Genomic DNA, 18,774 nt, shown 5'->3' on the forward strand with positions numbered 1-18,774 from the left:
GAGGACGCTGATGTCTGAAGAGGGAAGGAATGTTACGCTCTAGCCGAGGTAGCATGACCTCGGAAGAATCAGTCGACATTTCCCTTAAAGGATCTATGTTTGTAATATATCTGTTTGCGCTTCATGTAAATGATCGAGAGGGAATTAATGTCAAGGTTCTAGGTGAGGGTTGATAGCACCAGACTAGGTGGATCTAAGGCTAAGGGCCTAATGCAAGAAATGTGCCTAGGGGCAATTGTAATTAAAGTATCCCAAGAGAGGGGTGAAAAGATGCATTAGGAAGGCCCTATGATGATGACATGTGGCATCTAGATCCATCTAGGGAGATGGGGCTTGTTGGAGTTATTGAGAGAAAGAGAATGAACTTTTACGTGATTTTGATTTCGATACAGAATCTCTCTGTGTGCTCTCACGCTCTAGCAAGGATATGGCTGGGAGGAATATCTGTGGTGCTACTCCCGTGATCTGCAGTAGTGTAGAATAGGATATGTACGTAATAACAAGATCCTTCATATTGTTACATCAATTTTCAAAGTATTTCAGGTCAATAGTACATCACGTTGACCTATTAAGACATGTCTATGAATCGGCGCTAAAAGCTAGTCTTTCTAATGTATGCACAAATAATCATGGCAGGGGAAATCTTAGCATGATACGAAGATAAAGATAGTGGTGTAAAGCACTAACACATCCATTTACCATATGAGAAAAATCCCAAAATATTAAACACACGTCTCCATCTAATATTCAAATTGGAAATAGCTCTATCTAGATTGAACCTACATAATCCTTGTCAATTTCAATGCAGCAAAGGTTGTGCTTCGAGCTGCGTCTAGCTATGCTTGCAAGTTCTCATGTAGCTTATGTGTTAGTCAAACATGTTCCAGTGAGGGATATCTCTCATGGGATGCTCTCCATTTGAAAAATTTAGAGCCTTAGGGTAGAAGTGGTAACAATGCTTTGGCAGCATATTAAGAAGTTCGCCCACAAATCTTGAGATTTTCTGTCTTTCTGAAGGTTGCCGCGAATTCTGTGGACTTAGAAAACGAGTCAAGTACCTGTACACAACATGTCCAAGGTGTAAAAATTCATCAAAGCAAACCCTTCAGAGTTACACTTTCACTCACATTTTGAGAATTCAAACGTGAAAACATGAGAAGTCGGTATTTTGAAGAATACACCCACAGTCGTTCTCGTGCACGAGTTATTCCGACATAGAAGAGTCGGCGTTCTTCATTCAGATCACAGTCAGCCAATGGTATCAGGGCATCAGTTGCTCCAGTGAGGAAAACACAATCAAACTCCAAGCCTTTAGATGCATGGAGAGTCATTACTCTGACCTCATCATTTTTTTGAGCTTCCTGCAAAGCAGAGAGAGGGAGACCAAATCATGTCATTCTAAACAGCAGAACTACGTTGAGGTATTCACTGCTGTGTTGCCCCCCCCACTGTGCCATGAATGACAATATATCTTTTGAAGTATTTAAGGAAGACTCTTCTCTGGATATTTTGATGGACGCAATCAATCAGTTCCAAGATGACCATGGTCACTTTTGTTGTACTTCATAATACTCACTCTGTTGTGCATATTAAAAAGAGTGGACAAATCATATATATTTGAGTTTTCCAATACAACACCACCTCATACATGCACCTTTGCCTTGCTATCACATGCAATCAAAAGCCGGAAGAGTCATATGTGCTGATTGTGGTTGGAATGCATTCTATTTTGGAACCTGCAGTAGCTTGAAATGAAGTTTTGCATTGTTTGTCAGAGACGCACAAACACTGTCATAAAGTTTATACAATGAACCCCACTCCAACCTCTTGTGTATCGGCAATATGCCTGGTTTTATCACTTGACACCACAGAGCCAGTGAAGGAGAAAGAAAAGAGCTACCTGATGCTTTCATTGTCTAGTCCTAGGGTTCTCTATTTTGAACCTTTCTAGTATCTAATAAAGAAAGAGGACAGCAACAATAAAACTCTCTTAACCATATGGCTGATCCAGGAATTGGAAATACTTGTGAGAACCTATTTAAAACCAACCTTGGATTCTTTATTTGGCTTTGAAATTGATTCAAGCTTGTCCTCTTGATTTGCCACCAGGGCTAGATCTTCAAGAAAACATGACACAGCCTCAAAGCCAACCCCATAGATACTCGCAGTAGCTTCTGCACTTGCCTACATGAGCCCAGCAGAGTATTACACAAAATACATCTCCAATTCCAAATTGCTTGCAATAGATATATGCATAAAAGAAATGATTACACAAAGACAACAGTGGGAATAAGCTACCAATAATATCTCAAGTCGCTCCATTCGCCTCATGGAGGATGTTTCCGCGTCTGGCAGGGTCTCAATGTAGGCTTTGATTTTTAATCTGAAATCCAATCCCATCCATTCAAATATGCTACACTAGTCTTCAATTTTTTAGCTAACTTGTCTAGAATCCAAGATAAACACACATTCAACAAAAGAAGCTTGGAATGATTTGTAGTCCTCTTCAAATTAGCTTGTTAAAATCACTAAATCTTTCTCACAATTCATCGTCATCCCTATGCCTGTGCATCCACTGCTTATTCTGCCCTATCCCCTACTTGACTACTTTCCCTGTCCATTAATCTTTGCATCCCCTCCACCTCCTGCCTTCCCTATTCTTTTCAACCTTTTGGCTTTGTATGAAGTACCAATTGCATGTGAACTCTAGATAACTTTCTAGGGGCCAATATCAATCATAGCCTGCCTTGTGTGTATCCTCCCTGGTGACAATAATGCCAAGCTTAGCAGCAGCTATGACTGCAATGCCCTCCCTCAATCCTTGAGTGCAATGTCTCACATGGAGTCCACTTACAACCACATTTCAAGATTGCCCTCACCATCCTCACCCATTTAAGTCTGTACGCTATTTTGCATACAGCACTTCCTAATCTCCCTGCACGCTCTGGCAGCAGAAAGAAAAGAAGTCCTGAGAGGTGCTCCTGCTTCATGGTCAATACTATCTTCATGGCTCAACACTCTGCAATGATGTACCCATGACTAGAGCTAATCCCACCCTGGAATTGAAGAGATGGTGTCATGAACGGGAGTACACAATAGACCAGTGGCTTCTTTGTATTGCCAAAGGATGCTGCAACTTAATATTAAAAGAGAGAGAGAATGATATAAGAAAAGTTCTATGGATGTCAAACCTGAAGACAGTACATTAGGATTGCTCCTCCATGACCTAGGCTTTGGGTAGCTACAATTTGTCAAAACACGTTTCGCTTGCCAAGTTGTCTGCCAAGTGTGCAAAGAAACTGCAAGGGGCAAACTTCTTGTTGAAGGCCAAGCAAGCTCTGTGTGTGTGTGATGTATCATCCTCCATTCTCCCTGTTGCTTCGCCAGTTGGGTCCTTTGCTTTCTTTGCTTCTACTCCTCCTTCCGTGCCTGATCCTCCTGCTTGTGCTTTTATTCGGGGAAGTGTGGTGCTCTCCTTGCTTTGCGTTTATTCAAATCTGCAAAGCTTGGTCTGGCGGATGGTCCTTCTTCCTCCCTCCAGTTGGATCTTCTTCGACAACTATGTGTTGCTTCCGTCACAAATGCTCCCTCCTCGGGTTCTCCTATGGTTTGCTCTTTGGATTCTGCCCTCTTAGTTTCTGGTCTTTCTTTATTTTATGGGCAGGATTCTTTCTGCAGCTTAGCTCCATCGCTGGGCTGAAGTTGTAGTGGGCCCAGATCTTGTTTCTTTCTTTATTTTAATGGGCAAAGGCTTTTATTATGCTCGGTGTTCTTTGACTGAGGTGGTGGAGAGCCTTGTCAGCCATGCTGGTGTTCCTAGGCTGGTTTCTTTGCTTACGTAATGCCCTGGTTGCTTCTCTTCTCACTCACTATCCAGTTTGGATTACTCTAAAAGCGCTACCTATTCCTCTTCTTCCGCATCTTCCTACCCTTGCAGCGCTTTTGGGGAGGCCTCTACATGTTCCGAGACAGGAGTTTCTGCAGGCCACTAGGGATGTTCGCATTTCTATTTTATGGAATATGTTGCAGCTGGTGCCCTCTTCTTTGGATCTGGATTTGGGATTTGTTCATCCTTTGCGCATCCGGCTGCAGTTTACATCTTTTCTTACAGCTTGTTATCGGTGCCGTCACGTTGGTCATTTTGCACGGGTTTGCCCTTCTGCTACTAGGACCACTCCTCCTGCTCCTTCCTCAGCTATCAAGATTCCTCTACCTTCTCCTTTGGTTTCTGCTATGGCTTCCCTGGATAAGCCTTTTTTTTTCTGCTCCGAAGCACTAATGGAGGAAGGTAGATAAATCCAAGGATGATCTTTTTGTTGCTGCAGCAGTTCAGGCTTCCTCTCCTATTGAGCACCATCAGCCTCTTTCTCCTCAAGATATGGATGTGCCTTTTGAAGAAGGGATTATACAAGATGTTCCTTCTACCTCTCAGGTTGATACCCCGACTGAAGCTGACATGATGGGTCATGATTTATTTGATGCAGCTCTTTCGTTAGATGCTCCTTTAGAGAGTACAGATGTTGATCCTGTTCACATGCCTATGAAGACTGTGCCAGAGTCTATTTCTGTCGTCTGCTCCTCCCTCCTTGCCCGTGCCCCTGCCATCCTTCGTACCCTGTCCGTACAACCTTGCATCTTCCCCGCCTTCATCCGTACAGCTCTTGTACAATTTCGTACTTCTGTCCTTTTCACCCATACATATTCCGTACTAGCTTGCCTCGTCCTTACAAGCCCTGTGCAGATTCCGTCGTCTATTTCTCCCCCTTGCTTGCTGTCCGTACCCTGCTTGCAGGAGCCCGTGCCCTGCTTGCAACCATCCGTGCTTTCAACGTTGTCCTTGCTGTCCGTACCTGTACCGCCTTCCGTACAACTTCAGTCCTCTAATCTTCTGCAGTCCATACCCTATCAATCGTCTTCTCTACCTGTTTTCCTGCAGTCCGTACCTATTTCGCTTTCAACTGGTGCTCTTCAGTCGCCCTCCACTTCTATTTCGTCCTTTTTGCCTCTTCTCTTTTCTTCCCCTACCCTTTCTAGCCCCCTTTCTCCTTTGCTCCATTATGCCCGGAAGAAGAAAAGAGATTCTGTCTCCCCATTCATCTCGAAAGGGGTGAAGGCTACCAAAGTTGACTCTTCTGCCTTTCCCTCTTCCTCGCTTCAACAAAATTTGCTCCGTCAACTCTGTGCTGATTTGGTGACTTCGACTTCAGCTACTGGAATTCCTTTGAGACGGACTCTTTCCCCTCAACCTTTGCCTCAGAGTATTCGCCAGGAACAACAACTTGGTGTTTGCTTATACTTTATGGGAAAAGTTATGTCAATTGCTAGTTTGCAAGCTTGGGCTTCAGCCGCGATGGGTGTTGGGAAGATTACCTCTTTCGTTTTCATGGGAAAGGGGTTTTACTTTGCTCATTGTGCTTCTGTGGATAACGTTTTCCATTTGCTTACCTTGGGTGGAGTTCATGGGGTAGGTCACTTTGCAGTTGTTATGCCCTGGGATTCTCTTTTTGATCCAGCCCGCTCCCTCCTCCACTTCTGTCCCGTTTAGATTACTCTCAAGGATTTGCCAGTTCCGCTTCTTCAGCATGTTCCTTCTCTTGCAGCTCTGCTGGGCCGTGTCCTTTTCATTCCTATACAAGACTTTCTCGTCACAAGCAGAGATATTCAGATGTGTTCTTTGGGTAATGGAGCAGCTCATACCTTCATGTCTGGAACTGGATTTTGGATTTTCTCATCCTCTCCGGATTCCTCTTCGTTTTGCCTCCTTTCCCAATGCTTGCTATAAATGTCGCCAACTTGGTCATTTTGCCAGAGCATGCCCTTCTTCTTCTTCGCCAACTCCTGCTTTGAAGACTTCTGCTCCTCGTGTACCGGTTCTTGCGGTTCCTATTTCTTCTGCCAGTACACAGGAAGTCTGGCATTTTTTCAAACTTGCTAAGGTCTGAAGGAAAGTTCAGGAGGCTAAGTTGGTTCAAGATTCAAATCCTTTTGCTGTTTTATCTATTCCGGATCCACTACCTACAGTGTCAGATTGTTAGGTTCTTTGTGATCCGGTTTTTGCTGCTACTTCGACGTCTGAAGTTGTTCTGTCAGATTCTTCTTCACTGCTGCAAAATTCTGCTGTTATGCATGAAGTGGAAGAAAATCTACAGTCTCCTTTAGCTCCCGATACTATTATTCCGGATGCAGATATTTCCTTTTCTGTTGAGTTTCATGTTCCTTCCCTTGAGAAGCTTGTTGATATGCCGGCCCCGTTACAGAGCCTCTCAGTCTTGGATCCTGATGTTCCTTTTTCCTTGGAGTCTTTTCATCCCTGGTTGCAGCAGGTTTTTGATCTTGTGGTTCAGAAGTTTTGGCTACGCGCTTATCTTAAGAAGAATCACAGGGGCGAAAAACAACTCTGTTTTATTGATGGCGTTGTCACTCCATTGCATCAGTTTTTACAAGGCAATAGTTTGAAAATGGATGATGTTTTGTTGGAGTCTCCTCCAACTGATATGTAAATTTTTACTTGGTTGCCTCATGAGATTTTCTCTTTGAGGTTTTACTTGTAAACTTTCTCTTTGTACTTATTGGTGGGTTTTCACCTCTTTTTGAGGTTTCCCACACAGAAATAAAAGATTTCACCAAAAAAAAAAGTGTGTGTGTGTGTGTGAGAGAGAGAGAGAGAGAGAGAGAGAGAGAGTTTATTAAAGTCTGCTAAAGACCGATGGGTGTATGAAACTAAAGAAAAACCTGATACAGTGAGCAAAAGGGTGGAGCTACTAAGCGAGCATCCTAACCCATGCTAGAAAACTGTGTAGACATAGTCAGTGATATCATAGTACATGTCCACCATAAACCTATGCAGCCTTCCTGGCATCATCATCCTCATGTGGAGACACGGTCTGATCCAATACAATACAATAGGCATATAGAACATCAACATACACCCAACGGCAGACTAGGCGGTGTAGGCAAGAAGCCCGTAATGGATCGCTTTTTGCTATCTGGATGAGTAACCTGTTGCGCCCTCTTGGCCGCTATCTTGACGTCTGATGAGCGCCACTGCCACCCCGATCGGCTGCATCCCACGTCTGAAAAGAGAGGAGATGTCAGTGAGTGTGATCTGTGTGTCTATCCTCTGCCGGGTGTGTCGTGTCTCGTTCTCAAGGTCTCTGCCTCCTGCTAATCGTGGCTGAGATAGCAACCTGCTCTGCCTGGAAGAACTCTGTGATCTTACTCTGGGATGGGCCGGGCACGGTCCCCTACTCCTATCTCCTCGACTTAATGAGACGATCTTATGTCGGACCACCTCGTGGGTATAGGACAGGTATGGAGAGGCCCTCAAATCCGTCTCTGAAAAGGCAATGGTATCGTCCAAGAATCTTATAGTAGACTGAGCAACGAAAAAGAAAGTGCTCCTCAGACTCCACCTCATGGCGCTCACACAATGTGTAGACACGACTCTCCCTAAGTATCCCCCTCTGCCGCCTGCTCTCAATATGGAGTCGGTGCGATGACACACATACCTGTCCAAGGGCACATCTTGAGTGAATGTGGCAGGTGGATCTGGGTATACCCTGGTGGGATGATGAAACCTTTTGCTGAAATGTGCAAGCAGTTGTCCCGATAGAAATTGAGCTTCACAGGGGGTCTGTCTGTGCTAGCCAAGTTTTGAATGTGTGTAGCTGTAAAGATCCTCCCGAATGATTGGGTTGAATTCATTGCCCCGGAATGGGACAAATGGAGCGTCAATGCTTACTGGAAGGGTGGCATCCTGTCTATATGAAAACCCAATCTCTCAAACCATCGGCATGTGTGTGCGTACCAACATCTCTAATCACCCTAAGCTGCAAGTGCCATAGAAGATGCTAGTGCCAACCAAGGTAGCTTGCGTCGCCTTGTGGTACATGAGCCGTACACGCGTACGCGGTAGAGATAACTGATAGTCTGGAATGACGCATCTAACTGCATAGGAGATGCCTTGAACTCAGCTTGGATGGTCTGATGAGGGACAGATGGCTTGCTGTGTATCATCCATGAGAGTAGGAGAACTTGTAATCTCTCCACTCGAGTCCACTCTGTGTCGGGGAGGTTTTCGACAAAAGGCTCGCTTGGATGCTAAAATTTGCAAGGGATGGGAAAGACACTTTGCTAAGGGGGATGCAACAAGTGCTACCATACATGCCCGCAGGTTAGACCAAGGAGTCGAAAAGGAGAACCTTGGTCCACAGGTCCTGAAAGTGGGAGTGGAAGCACTATCTCTCTAGTCGGGCCACGGAAGTGTAACCTCTACTCAGGTGGGCCTGCATCGCCAGTCTCATCGTGAAGATAGGTCCTGAAAATAGAACTCCCAAGTATGTGTATGATGAGTCGATCTCAACTGGTGCCCCGTCAAAAGTAAACTTCTCTCTGTGTACGACCACTCTGGAGGTGTTGAAGATCATAACCTTGGTTTTACCCAGGTTGACCCTCAAGTCATGAGACTCGCAAAAAGCCAGTAGTGCATCTAGATGTCTCTAGAGCCCCTCAACGGATGAGGATAAGAGCACCACATCATCAGTGTACAAAAGGATCTAGAGCAAGTAACTGGCGAGAGAACAACCAGCCCCTCCTAGTGTCCACATAAAAGACTCAAGCTCGTCTATGTAGAGGCCAAACAAGGTCGGTGAGAGTGGACAACCTTGTTTGACCCCAATGGTGCTCAACATCTCATCTGTCCATCTGCCGCCCGCCCAAACCTTGCCAGAAACCTTCGCATAAAGTGCCATAACAGCCCAAATTATCTCCGGCCCATACCCCAACTCTTGTAACCTCCTGATGAGGCGTGCTCGAGATCTTGTATCAAAGGCTTTGCGAAAATCCACAAAGCAGCAATATACCCTTTGTCTCCGTGTCCTGGCCTCCTCTATGACACTCCTAAAGTGTCAGGATATGATCCATGGTCTCGTGGTCATGTTAAAAGCCTGCCTGTCCATCTGCTCTGAGTCCTTGCATCTCTGCATAGCGACTGACCTCCATACCTAGCACCGAAGCATATATCTTGGACAAGACATGCCCGATCATAATGGTCTTGTAGTTACTTTGATCCATGGGATCCCCTGCCTTGTGGATAGGTGTGATAGTGTTGAGGGTCAAGTGTGTGGGAAGCCGAGACAAATTGCTTCATCAAATAGCTTTGCTAAGATAGGGGCTAGGATATCAATCCCGTATGCAACAAACTCCGTGCATAATCCCTCATGATCCTTTGCTCGACCATTATGAAGCTTCATGACTGCAACTTTGATGCCCCCCTTAGTGAAAAGAGTGCAAGAGGTAGGTCGTGGTATGTCCGAGAGATCAGGTGTGGGCTGATCGGGGATGTCATCAAGTGTGCGGCGTAGTTGTGCCAAACTTGAGTGTGTGTGAGTGGTGAGGGGGACCGCCGTTCAAGAAACTCTTGCCAAAAGTCTTTGGAATTATTATTGAAAACGATGTTCAGTAATTCATCCTCATTTTGGCGAACAAAGTTTCATTTCTTTTGGCGAACTAGACGGCGATACTCACGTAACATGTCTGGTTCACTTGGTAGGCCATGCTGGGATTTGAATCAGAGTTGTCGGCGAAGGACCTTACCATCATCATACCACCTATTACATGGCACATACCCTAAAGGTGGAGGACGGTTAGAACATGTGGTGTACCGGAAGGTGTGAAGGGAAGCTTCGTGCAGTGATCGGCTAATCAACGTGGCCAGGTCTACTTCTAATGGGCATACTCATACATAGAATTCTGGTATAGGTATTACTTGGGTGACAGTGTGACTGAAAGTCCGGGTCTTTTTCGGGAAGATAAAGTAGCATTCTTACTGCCTGGTCAGCATGATGTCCTGTCCCATTAGGAGACACGCAATCTTAGTTTCTCTCTTTTGTGAGATAGATATTATACATGCCTATGCTTGAACAAATAAAATGCTCCACTTTCAATGTGCAAGAGTTATGTGACATACGAAAATGGAAGCTTCTATGAGCATACGAAAATGGAAGGGTTATGTGACATACGAAAATTGAAGCTTCTATAAGCATATGTCAATAAATTGTAGCCTGATATAGTGGCTCTACAAGAGCATAATGAGCATGTGTATGCAAGCTGGAAGGCGCACTTTGCTTGTTATGACATTTTTTATGAAGGAGAGCTTTCATTCTCTGGTGTGATTGTTCTAGTAAACATGCTTTTCAGCCTGTTGTGGCTTTTAATGATTGGGAAGGTAGATGCATCATTGGGCAATAACTTGTAGAAGAGGAGACGATTGGATTTGTTGCCTCGGTTTATGCTCCCCAATCTTCACACCATGGAGGATTGATTTGGGAGGCCATGCAATGGTATCCCTAGAGACAACATGCTATTATTTGTGTGGACTTTACTAATGCTCCACAACAAGAGGATAATACGTCTGGTCACACTCACATGTCGGCTTCTTAATGTCAACATAGGACTGGAAAAAAGGGTTGGTCAAATTGTTGCCTAAGAAGAGTTTGTGTGAATCCTTTGTCAATTGGCAACCATTACTCTTATGCTTGTCATAAATAAGCTCGTTGCTAAAAATGGTGGTCAAATGAATCAAAGGATATTTGCATGACGGTCTACATCCTACAACGGTACGTCAAGGAAGCCTTCTCAATGCGTCGTTATATGCAATAACCACTCATCCAATGCTTCAATACATGGATCACCTCGTGGTTATAGGTAGCTTGCATGGTTTAGAGATACACAAGGATGAAAGCCCATGATTGTGCAAATATATGCTGATGACTCCTTCCTTCTAAGAATACGGAGAGGGATCGTTTACAAGTCATGTAAGCTTTATGATTATATGGTATGGCTCCTGGCCTATAGGTGAACTTTCAAAATTCTAAGCTTCTAGCATTTCATGCAAAAGACTAGCATCATCTTCTATGGCTTGGGGAAATTGTTTCACTGGTGCAGCTTGTTTATCATCTTGGTTATCCTCTAAGGTGGATGGTCACTTGCCGCCAGCAAATGGATTGGGTGCTCACCAAGCTGAAAAAGAAATTGGAATATTGGAAGTTAGCCACTTGGTCGCTGCATGTTCAATCCCGCTAGTTCAATTAATTTTGTTTACATATATACAGCTTCTGGTACTCCAAGCATGGCCGTAAGAGCATTAGAATACTTTCCCTAGAGCGCCTATGTTCGCCAAAATTGCATGGGGGACTTAATATCCTTAATACACACAGACACATTCTAGCTCATAAAGGGAAAACGATGCTTCAGTTTATGCAAGATGATAAGTTGCTTTCTCAATTGACCACTTATGCCTTTGGCCAATGGCGACAAACTCAACAAGATTTTCTGCTTGGACATATTCATGGCAGAGTTAAGGGCTGTCCTTTTGTGACCGGAATGTTTTCTGATTGGAGAGAAAGACTTTCTCATCTCAAATCGCATTGTTGGGATTTTTTGATGGAAACTCGTTGCATGCTGAGAGCATACATTGGTCCAAGGTGTTTGCTCATCCGGTAGCTTTGTAGGAGCCCAGATGCTCATATTTTATCTGGTTGGTACTGTGATTGCTCTTCCCATAGCAGTTAGACAGATTGAATTGGGACTGCCTTATCGATCTCTTTGGCATGCACTTCTTATATGCTTTGAGGCCTTTTGCCAGTGCCCAATCTTGAGCTCATATATCATCTTAAAGATTGGGCACTTTACTCAATGGTTCCTACCTGTTGTCTGTTACTATTGGCTGATGTCACTATTGCCAAATTGTATAAGGTCTTGCAGCCTCACCCTTGGATTTCAGATCGTGCAAATCATATTCGGTCTATGACTCATGCAAATCAGTGGCAAAAAAGATTGCTGCAACTTTGAAATTGCAGACTCCCCCTTCCCCAACAAGTTTTCTTATTGTGGGTTATGCTCAGAGTTCTTCCATTTTGACAAATCTTGGCACAACGGCATATTGCTCTTGCTACTTGTTGCAGATGTGTGGAGTCCATGGCTCACCTCTTTTGGCATTTCCCTATGGCTCGTGACTTTTTGCATTTTCTATAGCCACTTCTATGGGCTTGATTTCTCAGTGCTTGCTTTGGCAAGCATGCTTGGCTATTTAAGATTCACCCTGTCAGGCAAGGGTTTGATCTTTTTTCCGGTTGGGTTCGCTATTGGGCACTTTGGACTCAATGGCAAGATAGAAACCATAGAGTATATGGTGATATGCCTCTAGTCAAGTAGCACTTGTTCCAGACGTCACTGCGGCAATCATTCTTTGATTGATTGTGTGCATGTCACTTGGATTATCCGGCATCCTTGACAATGCTATCTTTTGATCTTGTAATTCATGTTCCCAAGCTGGGGACTGCTCTTTGTGATATAAATACAAATAGATTTCACCAAAAAAAGTGAAAAAGAAAGTTTATTAAAAGTCTTCGGAAGACCATAAAGTCTATGAGACTAAAAGAACCTGATACAATGAGTTGAGGGGTGGAGCCACTAAGCGGGCAACAACACCCATGATGAATATCGAAAAAAAACCCATAATCATCATCATAATGGCACCAATACATAAAGAGAAAAATTTTCGAGCTCAGAGGATGGGAGATGGCGTGAGAAGGGGGTGCCGCTTGGGAGGTTGCTGTCGTGGCATAAAACCTGTGATGGAGTGTTGGTCCCTGTGGACATGTGTGGTCCGCTGTGGTCTCCTGGCTATGGTCTTGCGGAAAACAAGCGCCAATGCCACTCTTGTGGGTCGTGTCTCTGGTTTGGTGAGCATGGGGAGGTCGTCCTCTAATATGATATGTGCCTCAATTTGTTGGCAATGCTGTCGTATCTTTGACTCAGGCCCTCGCATCCACAGTCTCCATGAGTCTCGTTGGTCAGTCTGCTTGGTTGGAAAAGCTCAGTGATCATGTTGTAAGATAAGTCTGGTTGTATACCATGATCTTGCCTGCGTGCCCAGACCAACCGCTCCCTGTGTCGGCAGATAGCCTCATGGATAAAGGCTGCCAAAGATCTCTGATCTCGGTAGGATAGGAGACTGGATAAGGGTGTTAGAATATGAAGCCAAATTGAGTCAGTTTGGCGTGTTCTAGTATGTTCTAGTGTGAGTTCTAGTCTAGTGTGTCCTATGGATGCCACGTGTCACATTGGGAGTTATCCCATATGCATAGGTGTTCATATGTGTGTGTGCGCTCTTATACAAGAGTTGTACTTGTCTAGTGTCAAATCAATCAAGTATCAAGCCTACAAGCTCTTTGGTCTACATGTGAGTACTTTCATTTGTTTATTGCTTAGTCATTTCATTTCCATTTCATTATGTCTTTCTATGAGTATCATTATCTCTCTCCCTAGCCTACCCTCTCTCCTCCTTCTCCACCATGTGCCTTGAAAAGGTCTACAACCACCCGTGAAGAGGCAATGATAGTGACCTCTAATCTCATAGTACACAAGGCATCTGAGAGCGAAGTGTTCCTTTGACTCGATCTCTTGGCGATCGCATAGGGAGCAGATGCAACCCTCTCAGGGTATTCCCTCCATCTGTGATCACCCTCAATACGAAGTCAGTGTGATAACACGCATAAACCCCGATTGATATCCTCAAGGAGTGGGCACGTGGATCCGTGTGTATCTTTGCAGGTCGATGAAGCTCTCTGCTGAAATCCGTAGAAAGTGGTCTCTGTAAAAGCTGACCTTCACAGGGAGCTCTCGAGGTACCGACTAAGTCTTGAATATGTGTAAGTGTAAGAGATCCTCTTGGATGACCTGGTACTAGAAAGGGGGTAACCTGTCTATCTAGAGCCCCAGGCTCTCAAACATCTGCATATACAGAGAGAGAGAGAGAGAGAGAGAGAGAGAGAGAAAGAAAGAAAGAAAGAAATGTATTATTGTCCACTAAAGGCCAAAATGGGCCCATGGGACATCAAGAACTCTACGTACAAGATAGCACAAAATCAACGTGCCACAAAGAAGAGGCATCGTCGAATATCAACTAAGTGCTACGCAATACAATGCAAGTGAAAGTACATAATGTCAAATCCGAGCCTAAATACAAAGTAAGCTAGATGCAAGGAAACCGCCCCTGGGTGCAAAATGGGGGGATGAGTACAATATGTCAATGCAAAGATACAAGTCCATGTATCACGGAGTCTGAGAACCAAAATAATACTGGAAATCCTGTCCATCGACTCTGCCTCCTGCTATGAGAGTACAAATCTGAGCAAAAGTGAGGTGAGCGGCTGGTAGGGCGAGATCTCCATGAGTAAGTCTCCTCCGAAAAGCTGCCATCATCCTGGATCGTCTGGAGATGAAGCGGCGAGTACGTCCCCTATGTAACAAGATCTTGCGGCGTCTACAAACCATCTCATATGTACATCCACAGGGTGGAGGCATGTGTCCTGTGTGAGCTCTGACCTCCTCGTGCTCCTCCTGATACCTGTCATCTGGTATAGCGTGTGTCTGAGCTCTATCGGGCTGGGCTCTATCACGCTCCGGTCTGTGCTGATGGTCTCTGAGGTAGTGTCGTCGAAGCATAGTGGCCTCCCTGACATAAAGAGCTAGGCAATGCTGATCCTCATAATCCATCACTCGTGAGAGAGGTCCAAAGCCATCCGTGAAGAGACAGTGGAATCTCCCTCTGATCTCATAATATAGCGGGCATCTGCAAATGAAGTGCTCCTCTGACTCCACCTCTCCCATGGTGCAACAAGGGCAGATCCTGGTCTCTCGGCCTGGACGCCGTCCATCCTCCATGCGTCGCATCCTACCAGCCTCTATCTCGAGCTGATGCGAAGAGACTCTAAGCTGGCCAAGGGCAATCCTCAGTGAGTGGGACATGTGGATACCTGTGTAGCCTGGTGGAATGACAAATCCATCCTCTGAGATCCGAAGGAAGTGGTCACGATATGTGGCCATCTTCGTCGAAAGCTGCGTGGGATAAATCCAAGTGCGTGAGAGAGAGAATAAGAGAATAACGTCCGCAGGAGGCCTCCTGGGCCTATGGGACAAAGTACAGAATCAAGTAACTCATACAGACCACTGTGGGCTGGGGCAAACGGCTCACTAAGGCCCTTGCTGAGTACTAAAATGCTATGCTAGTACGAAATAGCAAAAAAGTAGCAAAATAGCATGAGGGTGGCATGAAAATATCAAGTGCTCAGAGCTAGAGTCCCAAGTGCATGAACCGGCTCCACGTGTCCAGGCTCCATGGTGGCTCTCTGATGAGATGCAAAGAGCTCACGTATCTGCATCTATCGGGCTGTCTTCCGTGGTGGAGGACGTGGTCTCCTCGACCTCTGGATCCGATGGGCTATGTCAAGGGTGATGCCTCGCCTCGATCGATCTTCCCTAAGGAGAGATGAAATAGGTTGAACCTCGATCGTGTGTGCTCTGGTTTCCTGTCGCGCTGTGTACGGTCTCTGTGTCCCTTGCCTAGCAATGCTGTGTCGGCTTTCTCCACCGATCCATATATCTCTCATGTCGGCTAGCTCCTCCTTCTCTACCCCAGAGTGCCGTGGAGTTGAGTCAAATGCATAGAAATCCGTGACCTGTCTTTGCGCTCGGTCTACCTCAATACCCTATGGTGAGGTGGTCCCATCTTGTTGCTCTCTGATATGTCGTAGTAGTGTCTCCCTGTGTCGTCGCATCTCCATAAGGTAGAGCCCAATACACACTTGATCCTAGAAGTGGATAAGGTGTGAGAGTGGGCCAAAGCCGTGCCCCTCTTGAAAAAGGCAGTGGTAGTGCCCTCGGATCTCACAGTAGGCTGGGTAGACACATAGAAAGTGCTCCTTTGTCTCGACTGCCCCCATCGTGCACAACCTGCAAGTCTGCTGCTCTCTGGGTATGCGTGCAACTCTCCCTGCCTCGATCCTCAACTGATGGGACGAGACCCACATTTGTCCAATGGCAATCCTCAGTGCGTGTGAGACTTCTCTGTCCTCGAGATATTGAGGTCTGATGATGAGCCCATCCTTCGATACTCTCTATTGAGGTCCGACCTATCACAGCTTTCCTTAGAGGAGACCGACAGAGACGAGGGATCACTCTAGACATAGCCCAGAGAGTCCAGAGAGCAAGGAGACCGTGCCCCCCGCCACAGCTCGAGACAACTCGACAGACACAGATACGAGATATTTTTGCAGCCCACCAGAGAGCCATCATTGAACCAGGTTTCGGTTTCGTCCTGGCGCCTGGATAGATTGATTGATATGATATGATTATGATTATGATTATGTTTATGATTATGATTCTGTTAGTATAGATTAGTACTCATCAAGGGTCCTAGCGTACCCTTTGCTTCAGCCCACTGAGGCTTGTATGAGTTCGCTTTTCTGTGCGCTTTGTCCCATAGGCCCGCGAGGTCTCTCGTGGACGTTAATATATCTTTCTTCTCTTTTCTTTCTTTCTTTCTCAAAAAATGGTCATAGTAGAGCTGGTTCTTGGTGGGGAACTCCTGGTCCCCCCCCCCCCCAAGTGCGAGATGTGTGAAGCTGGAGGAGATCTAACCATATGATGTGGTTAATCTCATCCCGTGGGATCAACTTGGGTGGTGCATCCATGCTATACTGAAACGGGGGAAGCCGATCCATCTGAATGTCATGACTGGCAAACCATGCGGTGATGCGTGCAAACCATGCTGTACCTACCACACTCTCTGCTAGTCGTATGGAGATGGTTTGTACCTACCGCACTCTTTGCTAGTTGTATGGAGTGTTAGAATTATAGATATAATTCAGCAGTGACCAATGTAATATAATAAGCTAGTTAGGGGCACTTTTCCCTCTTTAAGAGGTTTTTCCCCCTAACCGCAGTTAGTTCACTAACTATGGTTAGTGACTACTAAGGTTTTGTCACTATGACAAAACCTTATCTCTCTCTCATTGTGTTGTACTTTTTACACTCTTCTATTGCAACTCAGCTTTTAGCTTCCAAGCTTCCAACTCTCACTCTCTCTTGCTCTCTCTCACTCACCATCTCCTCACATTTGGTATCAGAGCATTAGATCCAGCTCCCTACGACCTCCCTGTTGAGCTCCAGCTGCAACTCACCTTCGCTCCTACACTTCGTCCGTACAGTCCGTACGACTGTACGGAATCCTGCCATACTATCAGCACCGTACTGCACCGTACCTACCGTACCTGCTCACCGTACTGTAGAATCACCGGAAGTACCTGCTCGCCGTACTGCTCACCTGCCGTACCTGTGCGCCGTACAGATCTGCGTCGTATAGATCTGCACCAAAAAACACTGTACAGATCTGCGCCAAACAGCACCGTACAGATCTGCGCCACGTTTGCAGGCAGGCGTCGTCGTCCGTACTCCGTACGTCGTCCGTACAGCTCCTGTCGTCTGCACTCCGTACATTCGTACGATCATCCGTACAGGTACGAAATCCGTACACGACCGTATACTGATGTGCCTGGCATAACCTGTTGGAATTATATCTATAATTCAGAGTGACCAATGTAATATAATAAGTTAGTTAGGGGCACTTTTCCCTCTTTTAGAGGTTTTTCCCCCTAACTGCAGTTAGTTCACTAACTATGGTTAGTGACTACTAAGGTTTTGTCACTATGACAAAACCTTATCTACACTACTTTGTGTCGTACTCTTTTTACACACTCTATTGAGCAACTACAGCTTCCAAGCTTTTGACTCTCTCACTCTCTCTAGCTCTCACACTCTCTGGCTCTCATTCTCTCTATTCCTTCATTTGGTATCAGAGCAGGTCCAAGAGCCTGGTGCTCATTGCTCCCTCATTGCTCCCTCAGCCTCGTTTTACAGCCTACGTAAATCTTTCCGTACAGTCCGTACGACTGTACGGAAGTCTGAAACCTGCCGTACAATTCTGTCGCCTGCCGTACGATTTCGCCTGCAGTACTGCGCCCCTGCCGTACAGCTTCGAGCTTAAGTACATCGCCGTACATCGTACCTGAAAAGTCTGCGCGCCGTACATCGTACTTCGCCGTACACCGTACCTGTCGACGCAGCGCCGTACACCGTGGACAGATACCGTACGGTATCTGTCGTGGTCACCGTACTTGTCGACGCAGTACTTCCTGTACGGTGCCGTACAAACTGTACGGCATTTCCGTACAGTATTCAGTACAATCTGTACTGAATCTCAGTACAGCAGCAATTCTTCTTGGTTTTGGACAAAAGATTTGCAGGTGTTTCTTGGCAGGTCATCTTTGATTTGGCAGGTGATTTTTTGGCAGGCTAAGTTTGCAGACGGCCATTGTTTGGCTAAGTATTCTGCAAGAACATTTGGGGCATTTTACAGATTGAAGTCATTGCAATCATTGGGCAAATTTGAAGCTATCACAAGAGCAAAATTGCAGATTTTTCTGAAATTTGGGGCTTTTGTATTAAAATTGCAGATTTGGGGCTTTTGGCATTTTTACCCCTTTCTGGCTGCAATTTCTAGCCACAAATTGGGGCTTTTGTGTTTGGAGAGCATTTTTTGGAGTATTCAGTATATACTGCCTTTATTGGAGTGTTTGGAACACTTTTGGCAGATTTTGGAGAGTGTTTTATGCTTGGACAGATTTTTGACAGCTCAAGTGCAGAAATCTAAGTTGCATATACAGCCCGTGCTTGGGTGTGGTTTTTGGGAGTTGTGCATTTTATTCCCAGTAAGGGAATTCAGCTTTGTATCTGCTTCAATTCCTTTTTCAGATATGGCCCATCAAAATCAGAATGATTTTCAGTTCGGTGGTCTTTCTCAGGAAGACAAATTGGATGGTACCAACTACTCCCTCTGGAGTTTCATGGTACGTAATATTCTGATTTCTCGCA

At 45.4% G+C, this 18,774-nt stretch overlaps 1 protein-coding gene across 3 annotated transcripts in view; it reads right to left on the bottom strand.

Moving 5' to 3' along the window:
• Positions 1–505: 505 nt before the first annotated feature.
• Positions 506–18,774, bottom strand: part of LOC147902205 (uncharacterized) — a 162,216-nt gene continuing 143,947 nt past the window's right edge. For 2 of the 3 annotated variants that reach the window (XM_087375270.1, XM_087375268.1), the window contains 4 exons: positions 2,299–2,383; positions 2,050–2,184; positions 1,180–1,361; positions 506–1,058 (listed from right to left, as the gene is read on the bottom strand). In XM_087375270.1, the coding sequence (XP_087231396.1) occupies positions 869–1,058; positions 1,180–1,361; positions 2,050–2,184; positions 2,299–2,383 (592 nt within the window). In that variant the 3' untranslated portion in view covers positions 506–868. The remainder of the gene's footprint in view (positions 1,059–1,179; positions 1,362–2,049; positions 2,185–2,298; positions 2,384–18,774) is intronic. The other variant, XM_087375269.1, reaches the window with a different exon arrangement.

The sequence above is a fragment of the Dipteris shenzhenensis genome, chromosome 5 (assembly GCF_047967505.1).
Source record: "Dipteris shenzhenensis isolate YYH24624 ecotype China chromosome 5, Dip_SZ_1.0, whole genome shotgun sequence".
Taxonomy (NCBI): domain Eukaryota; kingdom Viridiplantae; phylum Streptophyta; class Polypodiopsida; order Gleicheniales; family Dipteridaceae; genus Dipteris; species Dipteris shenzhenensis.